The sequence below is a fragment of the Podarcis raffonei genome, chromosome 17 (genome assembly GCF_027172205.1).
Source record: "Podarcis raffonei isolate rPodRaf1 chromosome 17, rPodRaf1.pri, whole genome shotgun sequence".
Taxonomy (NCBI): domain Eukaryota; kingdom Metazoa; phylum Chordata; class Lepidosauria; order Squamata; family Lacertidae; genus Podarcis; species Podarcis raffonei.
In genome coordinates, this window is record NC_070618.1 from 25,423,483 (window position 1) to 25,442,135 (window position 18,653).

Sequence of the window (18,653 nt, forward strand, 5' to 3'; positions counted from 1 at the left end):
TTCCTTGAATTATTAGGTTTTTATTTAGGTGCAGCCAGAAGTATAACTGTATATATGAATGAGGCCAGAAACAATAGAAGCTGTAACCCTAGCCCAGCCACACTCAAATTGTTTATAACTGATAAGCTTGATTTCTTGCCCAGTTAGCATAATTTGAAGCTTGCATGCCTGTTAGACATCAACTGAAATTGAGCCTAGAGTATGACCCTTTCCCCCCTCCTAGTTATTCATATAACAATTAAGGGTCCTCCCTCCCTCTCTCATTGCAATGCCTTTTCAAAATAAATTCACTTTTCTGTTTAATTTCTGGTTCTATAAAACTCACAAGTGATTGGTATTGCTCATAAACTGCTTGCACCAGGAGCAAGAGGAGAAGCAAAGGTCACTACTGCTGCACCAAACCAAAAACTCTGTGTGTGTAAAATCTAAGTCAGATCGAAAGGTATTTTAAAAGCAGCTAACTTTTATGAGGATACTCAAGTGTACTTCATTGAGTTAGAAATTCTAGCGTCTTCCCCACCTGGTACTAGAATTTTGGATTAGATTTCTTGCCGTCAGGCAGTTCCTTCAAATTATTTCATACAGAGCAGCATTTTTGGATTTCCTCATAAAGCGATTTGCTGATTTTATTGCTTTTATAAAGGATACATTTACGGAATGTAGCACCTTCTCAGATTTTATTTTTTAAAGCTAGCTGCTTTGTTTGTTTGTTTTAATCCAACAAAATGCATGGCCCATATATATATATATATATATGTATATATGTATATATATAATATGAGTGAACTTCAGGCATGTTGAATTTGGATAATGCGCCCGGTGTTTGAACAGCAATTCCGAAGAGTTTCTGAAATCCCAGTGGAATGCTCTTTTGCAAATGTCACATTGCCGTCACATCAAGAAGTGTTATCTACATACAACAGCGGTTTATCAAGGGCACAATGTGACTAGCATTGTTCTTTTCCCCCGGAGGGGGCTGTTTTTTTACAAGACGGCGTTGTTCTGATGCAAAATCAGTGCTAAACATTGGTAGTTTGAGCAAGGAAAGGGAATTTTGCTCTCTTGAGAGTGCCTGGCATGATAGCACGTACAGCTTGTAATCTCACAACACTGGCAGAAAGATGTTTTGAACCTGTCTCTAACCTACAGCCCACTTACGGTGGAACAGCTTCATTGAATGAAAGTATTCATAAGTATACGAGCTGTGAATCATGGTTTGTGGTACCAAACCCTTCTCCCCACTGGTGACTTTCCCTCAAAAGCAGGGGACATTGCACACCCCCTCTCTACTCCCTCACAAACGCTTTTCAGCAGAAAACTCTTTGAGATGGACAATGCTGACCTCCAATATAGCATATGAAGAGATCCATTTTCAAAGCCAGCAAGGGTTATGTCACCCATTTTGATTAGCTGGGTCAGAAACAATGGTGGCTATGAGAATTTGTTGTGCAGGGGACCCTTTTCTCGCAAGACAATCCTGGAACACTTAAAATGCATTTTTAAACAAGACATTTGTTTTTAATGTCTCAATGAGTTTATCCTTCAGTTCAATAGATCATTGTCCGCATACTGCCACAGATATATGGTCTCTCTTTAAATTTCTTCCATAGCATATTGATCAGTAGGCTTCCATTCATAGCCTACCACAACTTCCTTAGAGTATGAGATGACACTTGTGCTCTTGGATAACCCTAATAAAAACTGGAGATTTACCTAAATCACGAAGAAGAAAAAAAGCGGGGAATAAATCTCACCAATGATCTGGGGTTAAAATAGGTGTAACTGAATCTTAAATCTTTCCCGAATGCCCTTAAAAGATTTACAATCCATTTACTTTCTTTGATATGCTTTTTAAGGGGTGCTCACTATTTTACTTAACATACTGCCAGCTGTTCAACAGAGTATGTAATAGAGTTAATCATCTAAATGTCTAATGATTTTTCTGGTGTGAGAATGCTGAATCATAAATACACTTTAATTGTGCCTTAGCCATATCCTTGTGTATCATAAAAGGCTATTGTTGGAAATAATAATTAGGATGCCCCACACTCCCTGCAATTCTGTCGCTAATAGAAATGCAAAGATTTCATGAAACCTGTATATATAAAAATCAAATGTATATTTTTAAAATCAAATTATTTTGATGGCCAAATTTCGGTCCTTTGGTTTTGTTTTGTTTTCATTTTTAAAGCATGATTTAAAATACAACGAGAAATGTGGCTTTGCTGAATCCTGGCTTTCTCTTCCCGGTTTAGTAAATGGGATGACTAAATCACAGTCGCACCACTTCGGAGCAAACTGGGAAGAGGGAAAGTAGTTAAGCATCTTGCTGTGCGTGAGCAGTTAAGAGGGCAGGCAGGCACCGTGCACCTTGACCACCTATTATGAAGCTTTTTGCTGCAATGTCAAGTGAAAGCAAGTTAATTGGGTGAAGCTGTAGAGCATGTTAGGGGCATGGTAAAGGGATGCTGGCTGACAGCTGAATGTCAGCAGAAGCTACTCAAGTGTGGCTGAGAGACAGAGACCTGTCACAAAGTTCACGCGGGCTGCAGCGCAGTTAGGGAGCTGAAATGTGGTTCGGGCTCACTTTCTCCCTCATTGCATTCAAGCACCTTAAGATTTCACACTGTATGTGTCAACCCTTGTTCTCTAAGCTGTTTTCTCCTAACCCTTCTGAATTCAAATGATTGGACAAAAAGATGCTAATGTTTGGCAAAGTGAATGTAAATATAGTCTTTTTTCCCCCCTCTTCTCCCCCCGTTTCTCCTTTCCTCTTTCTGCCAGAGCACAGATCTGCATCAGGCTCCAGGTCTCTGACAAAAAAATTAGACTCCTGGAAATTCAGCAGATAGATGTACATCTCTTGCAAAGGGGTTCCCGAATTGGGCAATTAAAACGGTTTGGCTAATCGGTGCTTTTTGTCCGTCGCAGGAGAACTTTTTTCTGTACAGGCCCTTCCAGCCTGTTGCAAAGGCTGAGCGAGCAAGCTGTTGCTAGTCAATACAATCTTGTCCCTTTTTATTTCCTTTTAATTGATCCCCTCCCAGCTTCCACCGTTTGAAGCGGAGGTAACACTTGGAAAAACAGCCACCTGTAAAACTAGCTGTGGGGAGGTACGGACATTAGAAGGCCGCTCGCTTGGATTTAGGGCCAAGCTTCCGTTCACCCATAAAATGGGCACTCAGAAATATGGCCAGTAACACAAGCACAAGGCTTGGCCCGCAAGATTCAAATAGAAAGTGTAAAAAGGAAAGAGGAAAACAGAGTCGGCAGTCTTTCCGTCTCCGTGTTTGGAGCTGCATAAAGAGTCGAGCATTGTGCTATGAAATGATAATGGCAGCACATTGCATAAAAGCTTGGGGGACGCTCAAGAGCATATAGTCATCGTTCTGCAAGAGAGAGCCGCGGAGTTGTCTTTCTGCTTGTCTGCAAGAAGAAAGAGCCCAGGGTCCATCTCCCGTAAGAGCCTGAGAAGCAGCTCTGCTGTTCTGGATTGCAGTATATATTGTCCTCAATGTAGAGTGATCTCCATCAGGTCTACCTGCCCAACAGTCGAGGGATACAAGGTAAAGGTAAAGGACCCCTGGATGGTTAAGTCCAGTCAAAGGCGACTATGGGGTTGCAGCGCTCATCTCGCTTTCAGGCCAAGGGAGCCGGTGTTTGTCCACAGACAGCCTTCTGGGTCATGTGGCCAGCAGGACTAAACCGCTTCTGGTGCAATGGGACACAGTGACGGAAACCAGAGCGCACGGAAACGCTTGCCAATCGGAAGGTCAGCAGTTTGAATCCCTGCGACTGGGTGAGTTCCCATTGCTCTGTCCCAGCTCCTGCCAACCTAGCAGTTCAAAAGCATGTTAAAGTGCAAGTAGATAAATAGCTACCACTCCGGTGGGAAGGTAAACGGCGTTTCCGTGCGCTGCTCTGGTTCGCCAGAAGTGGCTTAGTCATGCTGGCCACATGAACCAGAAGCTGTATGCCGGCTCCCTCGGCCAGTAAAGTGAGATGAGCGCCGCAACCCCAGAGTCGTACGCGACTGGACTTAACTGTCAGGGGTCCTTTACCTTTACCTTTTTAAGGCCATCAGAGCTCATCCTAAATCTGGATGGGAAAACAAGGTAGTAGGAGAACAGTCTGTAAAGAAACTGCAGACACCCCGTTTTACCGTTCACAGTACAAACCTGACCTTGGGGGATGTTGGTTCTCTACCTACAAGATAGTTGCTGAATCCTAAAAAACTGGGTGTGGTTGGTGTGAGTGTGTATGTGCATGTGTTTGCTCTACCACAGTAGCTTGATGCCTCCGTAAGAATCTGGATTGTGCAGCAAATTCATTTAACTGACATAAATGGTTCTTGCAGAAGTTAGATGATTTCAAGATACATCATTCAAGAACGTTTAGAAATGTACTGTAGATATCAAAATACAGTGGTACCTCGGGTTACATACGCTTCAGGCTACAGACTCCGCTAACCCAGAAATAATACCTCGGGTTAAGAACTTTGCTTCAGGATGAGAACAGAAATCGTGCTCTGGCAGCGGGAGGCCCCATTAGCTAAAGTGGTGCTTCAGGTTAAGAACAGTTTCAGGTTAAGAACGGACCTCCGGAACAAATTAAGTATGTAACCAGAGGTACCACTGTATACTGTACATGTGGTCACAGAAAATACAGCGGCACCTCGGTTTTCGAACGCCTCTGTAGTCGAACATTTTGGAACTCTGAAAACCCGGAAGCAAGTGCCTCGGAACTCAAACAGACTTCCGGAACGGATTACGTTAGAAAAGTGAGGTACCACTGTATTTATATAACTGTGTTGGAAATTCCAAATAGTATATGAAATCAGTGCCAGCTCAGGACATTTTGTAGTCCAAATCAGAGTCCAATGCAGCCATCCCATCCCAATAGATGCATCATTTTATAAAGTTTAGCTGTACTATTTAGACACCAATTCCTGCCTTGATTTGTCTCCCTTCCTGATTCTGCCTGAAGCAGGTCTCTTCTTCTTGCTGCTTAGTGGTAACTGTTAGGTAGACTCCAAGCCTTAGGAGCTACACTAGGGCAGTGTAGGGTGAAAGAACAGTTCCTCCTTCCTGTTCTCTGATACAATGTACCTTGGTTGTCGAACTTTATCCGTTCCAAGAGTCCGTTCGACTCCTGGAACCGTTCGAAAACCAAAGCACAGTTTCTGATTGGCTACAGGAGCTTCCTGCACTCAATTGGAAGCTGCATCGGATGTTAGGCTTCCAAAAAACATTCGCAAACCAGAACATTCGCTTCCGGGTTTGCCGCGTTCAGGAGCTGTTCTGTTCGGGAGCCAAGCCATTCGACAACCAAGGTATCGCTGTACTGCCGTATACAGATAAGTAAAAAGGAGGGTGCCTTGGGGGCTGGCAGAAATGAGCAGAGAGAAACCAAGAATCTTTCTCCTGCCCAAATATTGATCTGAGCTGTAGTAGGATGTGGAGGGGGGCATTCTTTTGAGGCAACCTTTTAAGACCCCCAGAAGTTCTTTTTTTAGCCAAGCTCGTGCAAACTTGCATAGCTTCTCTAGCCTCTAAGCTGCTGCAACATGGAGCCACCCTCTTGGACAGAACCCATCAGTAAATACAGCCGTCTCGGCGAATATGCACATAGTTTCTGGTTCAAATGATCTGTTGGTGCTCCTGCACAGAGACTCTAAGTTCCAATTCTGTAATGTTGCCAACTAAGAGATAGAGCACAATGATGTTGAGAGAAAAAACACAATCTGATGCACATAGACACATGGTTATAGTAAAAAAAACAACCCAAAACCTATATTATTTTGAGTTATTCCAATGTAAGTTATACTTTCAGGACTATGTGTGTGTTTTCTTCATTTGTTTTAAATGCATACAGCAGTTCTGGATCAAAACAGTTCGTATGAATAGCGGTGAAAGCTTTTCCTCCATCTGTCAAGGCTACAGGAGCAATCAGATTTCCATTCCATTTGTTGGATGTTATTCTACCTCAGTTTCCTAGGAGGTGCAGCCTGGGCCTGAGAACTGAAGCAGACCAGACTCCCCTCCTTCCACCACCGCCAAACATTGAAGCCTTTTCCTGTAACAGTCTATTGACTAGCTGCCAATCATTAAGTTTCATACTTTTTTTGTGCAACTCTCTGAGGGAACCTGATTTCTACCCCCTTGCTTGGGATTTTGAGGTTGTTTTATTTTTAAAAAAAGAATCGGCTGAGTTTTGAGGGAAATAAAATGTGAGAAATGATTATGATTTTTAACCAGAATGATAAGCGAGTTCATGCGGAAAATGACACTGACAAATATGCAAAACAACCTGTCCTTTACCTATTGACTGCACCTATTTAAAATGACAAATTGTCCTTGATTTTTGGAGCGGAATTTTAAAACAAAGCACATTTTCACATAGCATCAGAATTTCTCTCTTTGGAGTAAACCAGGAAATCCAAATTTTGCATTCTTGCTGCGGCATCCTGTATAAACATTTAGATAATTAAAACTTGCTAATTAGAATAGCAGATGTTCAAATATGTGAAGTCACTGTTGCCATTGCAATAAACATACCGATTTTAACTTGGCTACAATATGCTGTGTGCAGTAGGACCAAAATATACTCGCAGCAAAGATTGCAAGTTTAATTTCTGTCTAACTCAAACTTCACAATCCAAAATCCTTTGTAGAATTGAGCGTACAACTGCTTTTTAAATATCTCTTTGGGGTAACCATTTGAACTTGCAACCATACTGGTGGTTCTTAAAGGTCCGCCTCTTCAGCCTGCTACAAGATAGCTTGTGTTGTATCAGGAAATCAAAGAGCCAACATCAAAGGAAATTGCTGAACTAGGTGTTAGATGCAGCCCATTGATTTTTCCTCCTTCTTCTCCCCAGTAGCAGTAATGGGAATGGGAGGGGGAAGCGCTCAAAAACCCGATGCGCACAGTAGCAAAATTCCAAATATTCCCTTCCACTTCATTACTGCAGCCTGTATTTTGGTGCTCATACAATTCACCGAATGCATTCCATGGCATTTTGATGCTGTTGGTTAAAGTAGCACATGTCCCTAATGCAGATTGCTTTTTAAAAAAACTTTTATTGATAAATGCAATACAAACCAGAACACTAAACAAACTTATTATACATAGATACATACACCCCTCAACTTAGATTACAAAAAAAGAAAACAAACATGCAAACTAAACATACAGACATAAATTTTGACTTTCCTCCACCTATATGTGACTTCCTTTGTTTCTTCTTTTCGCTGTGTGATCAATATTATTTTTGACTATCTCATCTTATGCCCATTTATTCTTAATTTTTTACTCTATAAATTTCATTCATTGCATATTGATATATTAATACCAGAACAATGTTTTTTGATGTATTCCTTCATGCAAGTCCACTCCTCTATCAGTTTTTGGTCTGATTGGCCACTTACCACTGCTGTAAGTCTTGCTGATTCTATATATTCACAAAATCTTACTTGCCATTCTCTTATTGAGGGAGTGCAGATCGAATTTTAGATACAGTTCTGTTTGCTAGTTACGGCGGTGGTTGTATGTGATACTTGTTCTAAAGGTACTCATTCTTCCTATACATTCTTCAGACTGATTCAAACTGAACCTCTTTGCTCTCTTACCTAGGATTAAGTCGATGGGACTTAGTTCTGAGTAAGAAATGTGTAGGATTATGGTACCCAAATACTTTATCTGCTTCATTTGCTCTGATCAATGAAAATTGTAGCTAAAATTTTGTAGATGTTAATGAACATGAGCAAGCTAATATTCCTTCAGGACTGTATCCTATTTGGGTGGTATGTAGTTGCTGACCATGTTTAATTTATTCCAGACAGAGAATGAGACAAAAATTTAAACTGGGAAAGGTCAGGGGCAAGCACAATTCAGCATTATCAAACACTTTTTTTAAAAAAAAAGAAATGAAGTGAAAAAACTATTCGAGACTTTACTGTACAGTGCGAAAAACCACTTGTTCGGATTTGTAGCTCATTGTGGCAATTTAGCAATTTTCCGTCTTGATAGGAGTGCAGCAGAGATACAGGAATGAGAGAATCAAAACCTTTACTAGAGCATTCAAATGTGAAAATAAGGGTAGTCGAAATATTAGGCGAAACAAATAATGTTTTAAAAAATTATTGTTAACTATTGCAATCCATAGATAATCATAGTGTGCTTGTTGAAATTAATGGGGCTTAAAACTGCTTTAAACCATGCATTGGGTTGTACTAATATGCCGTAGAATTTGAGCATGCTATTTCTTAATTGGCCTATGGCTAATGTGGATGTATTTTATTTATGATTTTTCCCCCTTTTCTTTTTGCCTTATAGGAGCCGCAAAACACTTTAAGCATCCCTAGATCTTCAAGATCCTTAACCCAGCTGGACCAGAGTTGCATCCCAGACTTTTTGCCACTCAAGGCAGAGTCAGATTACGATCCATCTTTTGCCTTGGTACACAACAGACCTAATTCTCAGATTTCCTCATATTCCTCAACCCTGAATTTCATACCCACCACCAAACGAGCAATGCAAAATGGATGTTAAGATCCGATATTTTTTTGTAAGCAGCTATATATAAATACATGTGTGTAACTAATTAAAAAACCTCGCTTATTTGGACGTTTTGAGCCTTCGAATTGCACTTATTTCTCTATGCATTTCCGTGGCATTAATTTTGCATTATTCATTGCGGGGGGGTTTCACGGGTTGCTCCTATGTTCCTGCGCTCCCAGCATACTGAAAAAGAGTTCGTTAAAAAATATATATAATGAAAAGTTTTATTTATCACGGTAGCTCATTTTTATGTAATATATTTTTAAATGTTAAAGAATGACACATTTTGGGTAATTTTCCTCAGACTTTTTTTAAAAAAAGAAATCAATAAGCCATTTTAGTCTCTATCTATCAAAGTTGTTTCATACTTGTCTATTTTAAAACAGGGCTGCAATACTTTAATAGGATTGAGAGAGCTATTTGAAATGTATGCCAATGATTCCTGTCATTTCATGGCAGCCCTGCTATGGTTCAGTGAGCCCCCTCTCCTCTCTTGTCAGCTCAACTGAAGACAAGCATTTAGTTGCAAACTTTAAGCAGGTTGTGCAAAACAGAAATGATGGGACTGCTTCTCTTTCTGCACAATAATGTCACTCCTGGTCAATGTGAGAAGGTCAGGTTGCTCCTTGTAAACCTACATGATACTACTTGCCCATTTGAACAAGTTAAGTGTGGAATCCGGTCCCTGCAGGCATTGCAAACTCATCCTTTTATCAAGTCTGTGTTTGATAAGAAAGTAGAAACAATTGTACAGGGAGGAATTTCTCTCTCTCTCTCTCTCTCTCTCTTTTAGATGATATGTTTATGTACTTTTTATAAGGGCAGTTCCCAAACCAGGATTGCAGGTAATAAATTTAGTTTAAGCTGCAGAGACTTTAAAGGAATGGCCGTTTTGACCTTCAAAATAGACTCCTTTTGTTGTTGTTGTTGTTTTTGGTAGTAGTAGGACCCAAGAGTGACGCCCATCTTTGATGCTGACAGAATTTAAAGCAAGGCCATTGCCCTGCATTTTCTGCCTTGTAGCACACAAAAGTAAAATTGTATGTCAGGCCGAGATGTCGGGGAGCTGACAAGATGCCCCAGTGACATTTCAGCTGGAAAGAGCAAGTGTCTTGCAACCAAGTGGTCAAATATCAAATAATAGGTCAAGCAGGAAGGAGCTGAGTTCTAACCACAAAGAGGTTTCTGGTAACTTACTTGACAAGCTTTTGGGCGCTTTGTGGCTTGACAAAGTGATGTTCTGTTGGGTATCGCTAGACAGACCGTTCTTTATCGCCTTCAGAAGATCAGACATTGACATTGATTAAACTCTTTAACCCTTAAAGGTTAAATCCTGGCTGTATGCGTCATTGTGAGTAAAGAACAAAAGAAAATTTGTAATATATACCATTTGTTATGGTATTAATCACCCCAACTCCCCAGTGCCATTAACATTTGATGTGTAATGTAGTTTTTGACAGCGATATTGAATGCAAAATCTATATGTTAGATTGCTTCTCATTATGGATCAGGGGTACATTAGAAAAATAACAATGTGCTTTATGGAATTTGTAATTTCTCGTGCTTTGATAAGAGCAGTGATTTGATTCCACAGGTCCTGACTAGTAACATTTGTCTTTGTTCTTTTGCCCTAGAAGATAAAATCTGCATATGTAATACACCTACCGTTATAAGTAAAATCATGCAAATTTCCAAGAAATGTACTCCAAAGCCACTTTGTGGAACTCTGAAAAATTTCAAGTATTTTTCATCCCTAGTTTACAAAGTGGCCGCACACGTACAATTGCAGATGTACTTGTTTTCAAATGAACCAGTAAAAAAAAGAAAAAGTCTCTCTTTTCATGGTGTGTTTTCTCTATGAGGCAAAGTTCTATTCGGCTTCTGTTCCTCCTAGTTGTTCCAGTTGCTACACACATACTGAAAATATTGTACATTGATCTCAAATGTGGATCACTTGCTTTTATCCACACGCAGGACTTTCCTTTCTTTGTGCCGTACCGTTGTTGCTTGTTTAAAGTGAGCTCAAAGGCAAAGATCTGAGTCCATTAAAAGCCACCGCAAAGATTTTAAGACCATATGGCCAGAACTTTGCTTGTTTACAATGCATGACTTTGCACTACCAAAACCATCTCCACCACTCCCCCCAAAAAAACCCCTCCAAACATTGGTTGTGGTGATGTTCAGTTTTAAACTTTGCTTGTCACAACAGTAACATAATGCAATTTATAGTTTTTAAAAGGGCCGTGCAGTAATGAGTTAAGCATTGCTGCCTTTGGGAAATCAGAACATTTCTGGTTTGCATTTCCCTACTCAGCAGAACAGCCGCAACTGGAAGTTTGTAAATGATGTATAGGAATGGCTGTTTTGCAAGGAGGTTAGCATGAATATTATAGAATAGATAGGGGTTGATGGATCAGTCCTTTACCAGTCAATACCAATTTCACATACGGTCATTCACAAGTCTCATTTCCGTGTGTGTGTGTGTGTGTGTGTGATGCAAATCTAGCAGATGAAAAATAGAAAGGAGATTTTAAAAAATAGCAACTGAAATTAACAATAAAGTATTCTATTAATCCTAATTTAAATGAGTGGATTAATATACAGTGGTACCCCGGGTTAAGAACTTAATTCGTTCTGGAGGTCTGTTCTTAACCTGAAACTGTTCTTAACCTGAAGCACCACTTTAGCTAATGGGGCCTCCCACTGCCACTGCTGCACGATTTCTGTTCTCATCCTGGAGCAAAGTTCTTAACCCAAGGTAATATTTCTGGGTTAGCGGAGTCTGTAACCTGAAGCGTATGTAACCTGAAGCATATGTAACCTGAAGCATATGTAACCCGAGGTACCCCTGTACATCATCCGTATGTCCAAAATATATACAGTCGTACCTCGGAAGTCAAATGCAATCCGTTCCGGAAGTCCATTCGACTTCCAAAGCATTCAGAAACCAAGGCGTGGCTTCCGATTGGCCAGTCGCAAGGCGTTTCGAGTAGCAAGGCATTAGACTTCCGAGGTACAACTGTATCTAAATGAGGATTATAAACCATGCATTCAAACATAGGAAAGGCAGTAAGATTGGGCTCTCTCGGAAAGTCGTGGAATCTCCTTCAATGAAGGGTTTTAGCTGAGATTCCTGCATTGCAGGGAGTAGAATCTAGATGACAATTGCTGTCGCTTCCTACTCTACAGTTCTATAATTCTATGATGTTCAGACCACTGAGCGGTGGATGTTTGTCCTTGGAGCAAACGTAACCCTCTTTGCCACCATAAGGGTTTACAGAATCCACTTTTGTTGTCTGTCTGTTAGTCCCCGCACTACAGAGATACAATTTAAGAGTGTGTGAACACCTTCAAATATCAAGGATTCCTCCAAAACAAAGTTAATACAAACAATATACCCACGACATCTTTTTGTTGTTGTTGAATCCATTTCAGTTTTAAACCTAAAGAACACTCTATATAGATGCAACTTTGCATTTCCATTGATCTGCTTAAAATAAAATGCACATGAAAGTATTTAAATAGATATGTTATCTGAATGTATGCATTACTACAAATGTGTATTTGATCCTAAAATATGCATTTTGAAGCATTTCGGTGTATGTTTTGAGCTGAGAACTGTACCATAGCCATCAAAATGCAAGATCTGAAGGATAATTACATTCCAATCCACATATTAGTCTGGGATGTGCGAATCGGTTTCATTTGCGTAGGAATTCACAAAAATCACACTCTTTGAGCACGCAGATATGTAAGACAGATTACACATCAACACGATCACAGCTGCGTAGGTGGAAGGAACAGAAAACTGGGAGACTTGAAGGAAAACCTGGTTATACTTTGAAAAAACAGTTTACAACAAGTGCTGGAAGAAGCTGCCAGAATAGGAATCATAGGTCATATTACTGCATTTTCCAAAGAAACAGAGAAGAACCTCAGACTAGAGATTCTTCCATGGTCCCACCCTTTCCTCTCGCAGCAATGGTTTTATGACCAAATGACGAATGAGGGTCTGCGAGCCTCGTATTCCTCCCTGTCACTAGATATCCACGTGAGATACCCCTGCTACCTGTGAACTCATGTAAAACTCGTACTTTTCTATGGCTTGACCTCCCCCATGCAGGCTATAATTTTTATATTTATTTATTTATTTTGCAGACTTTACCGGCAATGTATTTAAATAACCACTGGCGACTTTATGGACCTAAGGGTACCTTAGCATAGTGAAATCAGGATCCTGCCTGTCATAGTAGATATTTTCCTGATGCTACATAGGAGGGGCATTTATGCAACGAACCACAGTAGATTTTTGGAGCTCTCTAACCATGCAATCAATCAGAAAACAAATATGTAAACTCCCCACCGAGACTCCCTTTCGGCGGCTGCCTTGGCTTGTTATCCACTCAACCTCAAGCGATCTCAAAGCAATGGCAACTCAGCAATTGGTCCTTAATCCAATGACCAACCTCAAAAGCATCAGAGATGCAAACCACAGGAAAAGGGTGTATAGGTGTTCCATGTGTGATCCGATGAAAATGTGGATCTCGGCACTGCAGGATACAGCAGAACTAAAACACAGCCATTTCCCACCCTTCCTGGCCAATTGGGTGAGGGCCGCTGTCCCTAATAATCTGCCTCCACTCCCCAGGACCTGCAAAACTACCAGTGCTGGATTTATGTATAAGCTAAACAAGCTATAGGTTAGGGCCCCACTCTCTAGAGGACCCCCAAAAAATTTTAAGGGGAAAAAACTCAATGTACATTTCCAAAATATAAGATAAAAAACAGATAAAACCTACATACAGCAACAGTGTTTTGTGTTGTGTAGGCTCCTATTTGTTATGCGTGAATGGCTTTAGATACCTATTAGGTAAAGGGACCCTTGACCATTAGGTCCAGTCGCGGATGACTCTGGGGTTGCGGCACTCATCTCGCTTTTTTGGCCGAGGGAGCCAGCGTACAACTTCCAGGTCATGTGGCCAGCATGACTAAGCCGCTTCTGGTGAACCAGAGCAGCACACGGAAACGCTGTTTACCTTCCTGCTGGAGCAGTACCTATTTATCTACTTGCACTTTGACGCGCTTTCAAACTGCTAGGGTGGCAGGAGCAGGGACTGAGCAATGGGAGCTCACCCTCTCGTGGGGATTTGAACTGCCGACCTTCTGATCGGCAAGACCTAGGCTCTGTGGTTTAACCCACAGCGCCACCCACGTCCCAGTAGATACCTATGAGGTCCATAAATTACCATATAGCATATATTCAACACAAAAAACAGCAGCAATCTGTTGTTGACAAAGGACAGCTGGACTTATAAAGGGCCCCATTACCTTCAGTAGCTTAGGGCCTCATCAAACCTCAATCCAGCCCTGAAAACTACCCCCATCCAGCCACAGTCTGCCTGGGTGACTGGCCCCACAGGTAACTCGGTTCTGTTTTTAAGGACTCTTTCCATCCTCCAGTGTTGGTGGGGAACTGCTGGAAACAGCTTGCCAATGGCATGATGAACAGCTGTCAAGGGGATTGATCTGAAAATATTTTTGGTTTGCATTTCGGGAAAGTTTCTTTCCCTTTTCTTCCTTGGTTGTTTTTATGTAGCTGTAAATGCTGCTCCTAACAGTCAAGTTCTTCTTGACTGTGTGGTGTAGTGGTTAAGAGCGGTAGTCTCGTAACCTGGGGAACCGGGTTCGCGTCTCCACTCCTCCACATGCAGCTGCTGGGTGACCTTGGGCCAGTCACACTTCTCTGAAGTCTCTCAGCCCCACTCACCTCACAGAGTGTTTGTTGTGGGGGAGGAAGGGAAAGGAGTATGTTAGCCGCTTTGAGACTCCTTAAAGGGAGTGAAAGGCGGGATATCAAATCCAAACTCTTCTTCTCTTCTTCTCTTCTGTGTGCCTATTCAGAAGGTAAGTGGCACTGAGTTCAAAGGGGCTTCCTCTCAGAATCACAGAATCCTAATAATCATGTTTACTTGTTTGTACTAAAGTCCTCTCTAATGCTGGTGAAGAGCAATGTACCATTTTGCTGTCTCGCTCCTTAAATATTAGACTGAAAATGGCTTGTTTTTGTTTTAAGAGCTCTTGTTAACTGATGGTCTGTTATTCTACACCACTGTTTTACTGTCCTGGGTCAACTAGCACAGCTGATTCTAATATGTCAGTTGAACAGCATACTGTAGTCATTAGGAATATCTGTGCACTCGGTGCAAGCCTTTGTGACATTGAGTTATAACTTGGACGGAAATATTCATCGGATATTTTTTTTTGGCAAGAAAAGCATTCCAGGGTATTTTTTATATTGTTGTTGTGACAGTAATGCATCTTATGTATTCCATCATCCAAAAATGTGTTACTGGGTTGGAGGTGGGGAATGCATAAGGTAAAACAGAGCAGAGTTAGAAACATCACCTGATGTTAAAAGACAAGAAACCTCCCCTCCCCCGGTTCCAGTGGACATTTTGCTCTCTTCTGCCATTGATTCACTCAAGTTTACATCTCCTTCTGCAGTTCATCTGTTAGTTTGAAATGCATCTGATTTTAGAAGGGTGGACATATTTGGGGAAACCATTCATGATCAAGATTTTTGAAACAAACGGATTCGTAGTGTATTAAAAACAAGGATGGATATTGTACAGTGGTACCTCGGGTTACATACGCTTCAGGTTACATATGCTTCAGGTTACACACTCCGCTAACCCAGAAATAGTGCTTCAGGTTAAGAACTTTGCTTCAGGATGAGAACAGAAATTGTGCTTCGGCGGCGCGGCGGCAGCAGGAGGCCCCATTAGCTAAAGTGGTGCTTCAGGTTAAGAACAGTTTCAGGTTAAGTACGAACCTCCGGAACGAATTAAGTACTTAACCTGAGGTACCACTGTACTTGCGGTGAAATCCTTTGCATGGCTGCTAAGGTTTGCAAGCTATGTTTAATGGAGCATACTCTGAAGCAAGTCTCTCATATAAGTTGACTGAATGATTGAACATATGATTAACAACTGAAAATAGAAGCTATGGTGTCACTTCAGAATCTTTAGAATCTGATTTTTGTTGCTCATTCTGATGAGGTATGTAGTTAATGGTTGTTGTTTTTTTTAAGATGGATAATATGACCCATATCTTTTGTTGAAGATTGAAGATGGAAGTCTGTGGGTTTGAGAAAAGTACATGGACTGCAAGAAGATCAAACCAATCCATTCTGAAGAAAATCAGCCCTGAGTGCTCACTGGAATCCTGAAGCTGAGGCTCCAGTACTTTGGCCACCTCATGAGAAGAGAAGACTCCCTGGAAAAGACCCTGATGTTGGGAAAGATTGAGGGCACAAGGAGAAGGGGATGACAGAGGACGAGATGGTTGGACGATGTTCTTGAAGCTACCAGCATGCGTTTGACCAAACTGCGGGAGGCAGTGGAAGACAGGAATGCCTGGCGTGCAGCTAGACTGGTGACTCGGAGTGGCCACCGAGACCATATAACACTGGTCTTGAAAAGACCTACATTGGTTTCCAGTACATTTCCGAGCACAATTCAAAGTGTTTCTGCTGACCTTTAAAGCCCTAAACCGCCTCATCCCAGTATATCTGAAGGAACATCTCCACCCCCATCCTTCAGCCCGGATACTGAGGTCCAGCTCTGAGGGCCACTGGTGGTTCCTTCACTGCAAGAAGTGAGGTTACAGAGAACCAGGCAGAGGGCCTTCTCGTTAGTGGCGCCCGCCTTGTGGAACACCCTCAGATGTCAAAGAAATAAACAACTAGATGACATTTAGAAGACATCTGAAGGCAGCCCTCTTTAGGGAAGTTTTTAATGACTGATGCTTTAATGTATTTTTAATTAGTTGTTGGAAGCCGCCCAGAGTGGCTGGGGAAACCCAGCTAGATGGGCCGAGTAGAAATAATAAATTATTATTATTATTATTATTATTATTATTATTATTATTATTATTATTATTTTCTCAAGGCATGTTCAAGCTTCTTTCATAGAATGCCGCTTGTGCCTCACCGCTTCATCAAGTGTGTTTTTCTAGAGTTTTCTTGAGAAAATGCTGGTTTTTGTACTATGGTGGTGTAACCAACACAATGAGAAAGTATCTCATTTTTACATTTCTATAATAATTATAATAGAGTGGATCAGCCAACTACTAGACTGTAATAATATTGCTTAGAAAGAAAAGAGACAAGGCAAATAATTCCCAGGAACTGAGAACATGATGGAGAAATCTTGAAATACTTACTCTGATTTGTATACCATGCATATTTTCACTGGAGGAAAAGATCTCTCTTCCCCGCGCCCCCAGCAGCATTGATTCCACCATAGTATTTTCTGAGTATTTATGCAATTTGGGGCTGTGCATGTATACTTGACTGATTGGTTAGCCACCACACTGGGAAAGGTAGTGAGATCAATGAACATTACTATTGGGATATTAGATTTGTTGGGATTCCAAACAAATTACTTAAAACCTAAGGGAGAACACCCTGACTGATCTGGTTTTAGACTGTCACTAAGAGTAAATTTTAAAAGGAGGTGATGAATAAGACCTTTCAAGAAAAGCCCAGGCTGATCTGTTTGCTATAAATTAAGATCAAAAGCTGCCACTTTGCTACATAAGTAAAGTTAAATAGCCAAGTTAGCAGATCTAATTTTGCAAAGAGAATTTGTGTGCGTTTTTCTCCGGCAGTCCCCAGCGAGCCGATGATCCCGTCCAAGCTAAGGATAAAGGTTCACGATCCATGTAATGCCACTCTCTATAAAGGAAATGAGTCGCCTTCTGCTGCTATTTTTTCCCAGAGAGGGCCAGCCAAACCCAAAAGACTGTTCCTGTTTCAACCAAAGTGTTTCACTTTCACATATACACACACAGCAGGACTCCCTGAAGGGTACAGATTAAACAGTTGGGGTTATTTGAAAAAGTGTCTGAAGTCTTCCTCCTAGCCAGAAAGAATTGCACTGTAAAAGATATATAATTTGAAAGGGGAGGAGTTTCTCCTTTTTGGTGCTGGACTCCAAAAAAGAAGAAGATTCTTTTAATAACTGGAACGGTTCCTACCATTGTCTGCTAGTCTGCAAGAACCTCCGTATAAAGTTCACCAAGTTAGGTCCAGTTCACCACGTGAACTATTTGACTACAAACTTATTTCTTTTCAATAGCTGCCAGTCATTTTGCACATCAAAAGAGGCAGACGTTTTAAACCTAATTTTGGTTAAGTGGTGTCATAAACAAACCCCGGATAGAAGACCTGTGGAGGGAATGAGGATTACTTTACTTTTCTGAGAATAAGTTAAGAAACCCAGCCATTTTCCTTGGGAGGCTGAAGGTGGAAATTTCAGAAAGTTCCACATCCTTCCATCTGTAGCCAACTTATTACATCCTCCCCCTCTCTTATACTGTCCCTTCTTCCTTCAATTTCATCTAGTCTGTCTTCTCTTTGTACCATAACAGATCAACGAAACATCTCTACTATGCTTAAATGAAACGAACACAATGTATTTCATGTCTATATTACGAATCTGCACCACCTTGAGTTCTCAAAGTCCTTAAAAAATACTTTAAAAGCAATGACAAACCAACAATTAAAACTCATAATAGACTACAGTGGTATCTCGGGTTACATACGCTTCAGGTTTCAGACTCTGCTAACCCAGAAGTAGTGCTTCAGGTTAAGAACTTTGCTTCAGGCTGAGAACAGAAATCATGCTCCAGCGGTGCGGCAGCAGCAGGAGGCCCCATTAACTAAAGTGGTGCTTCAGGTTAAGAACAGTTTCAGGTTAAGTACGGACCTCTGGAACGAATTAAGTACTTAACCTGAGGCACCACTATATATTGCTTTACATCTTTGCGATTTTGTTTATGATTTTTTTTTATAAGCAGAAGAACAAAAAACCTGTAAGGAGAAGACGACCTACGCCATATGTGTAATCAACTGGTCACTCTTATTAAAAACAACACCTATGCAAGGGCTGCCATATTTCAAAAAGTGAAAATCTGGAAACGAAAGTTCGCCAAAAACTACAGTTCAGGCATGGGTTGCCATACATCCAGATTTTCCTAGGCATTTCAGAGAGACTGTTACCGACCGCCGAATCCTGGTCATGTCCCAG

The 18,653-nt window shown here is 41.1% G+C and overlaps 1 protein-coding gene across 7 annotated transcripts in view; it reads left to right on the forward strand.

The window, feature by feature from the left end:
* Positions 1 to 8,628, forward strand: part of CCDC171 (coiled-coil domain containing 171) — a 215,273-nt gene extending 206,645 nt beyond the window's left edge. For all 7 annotated transcript variants that reach the window (XM_053370260.1, XM_053370256.1, XM_053370261.1 and 4 more), the window contains one exon: positions 8,338 to 8,628. In XM_053370260.1, the coding sequence (XP_053226235.1) occupies positions 8,338 to 8,553 (216 nt within the window). In that variant the 3' untranslated portion in view covers positions 8,554 to 8,628. The remainder of the gene's footprint in view (positions 1 to 8,337) is intronic.
* Positions 8,629 to 18,653: the final 10,025 nt, after the last annotated feature.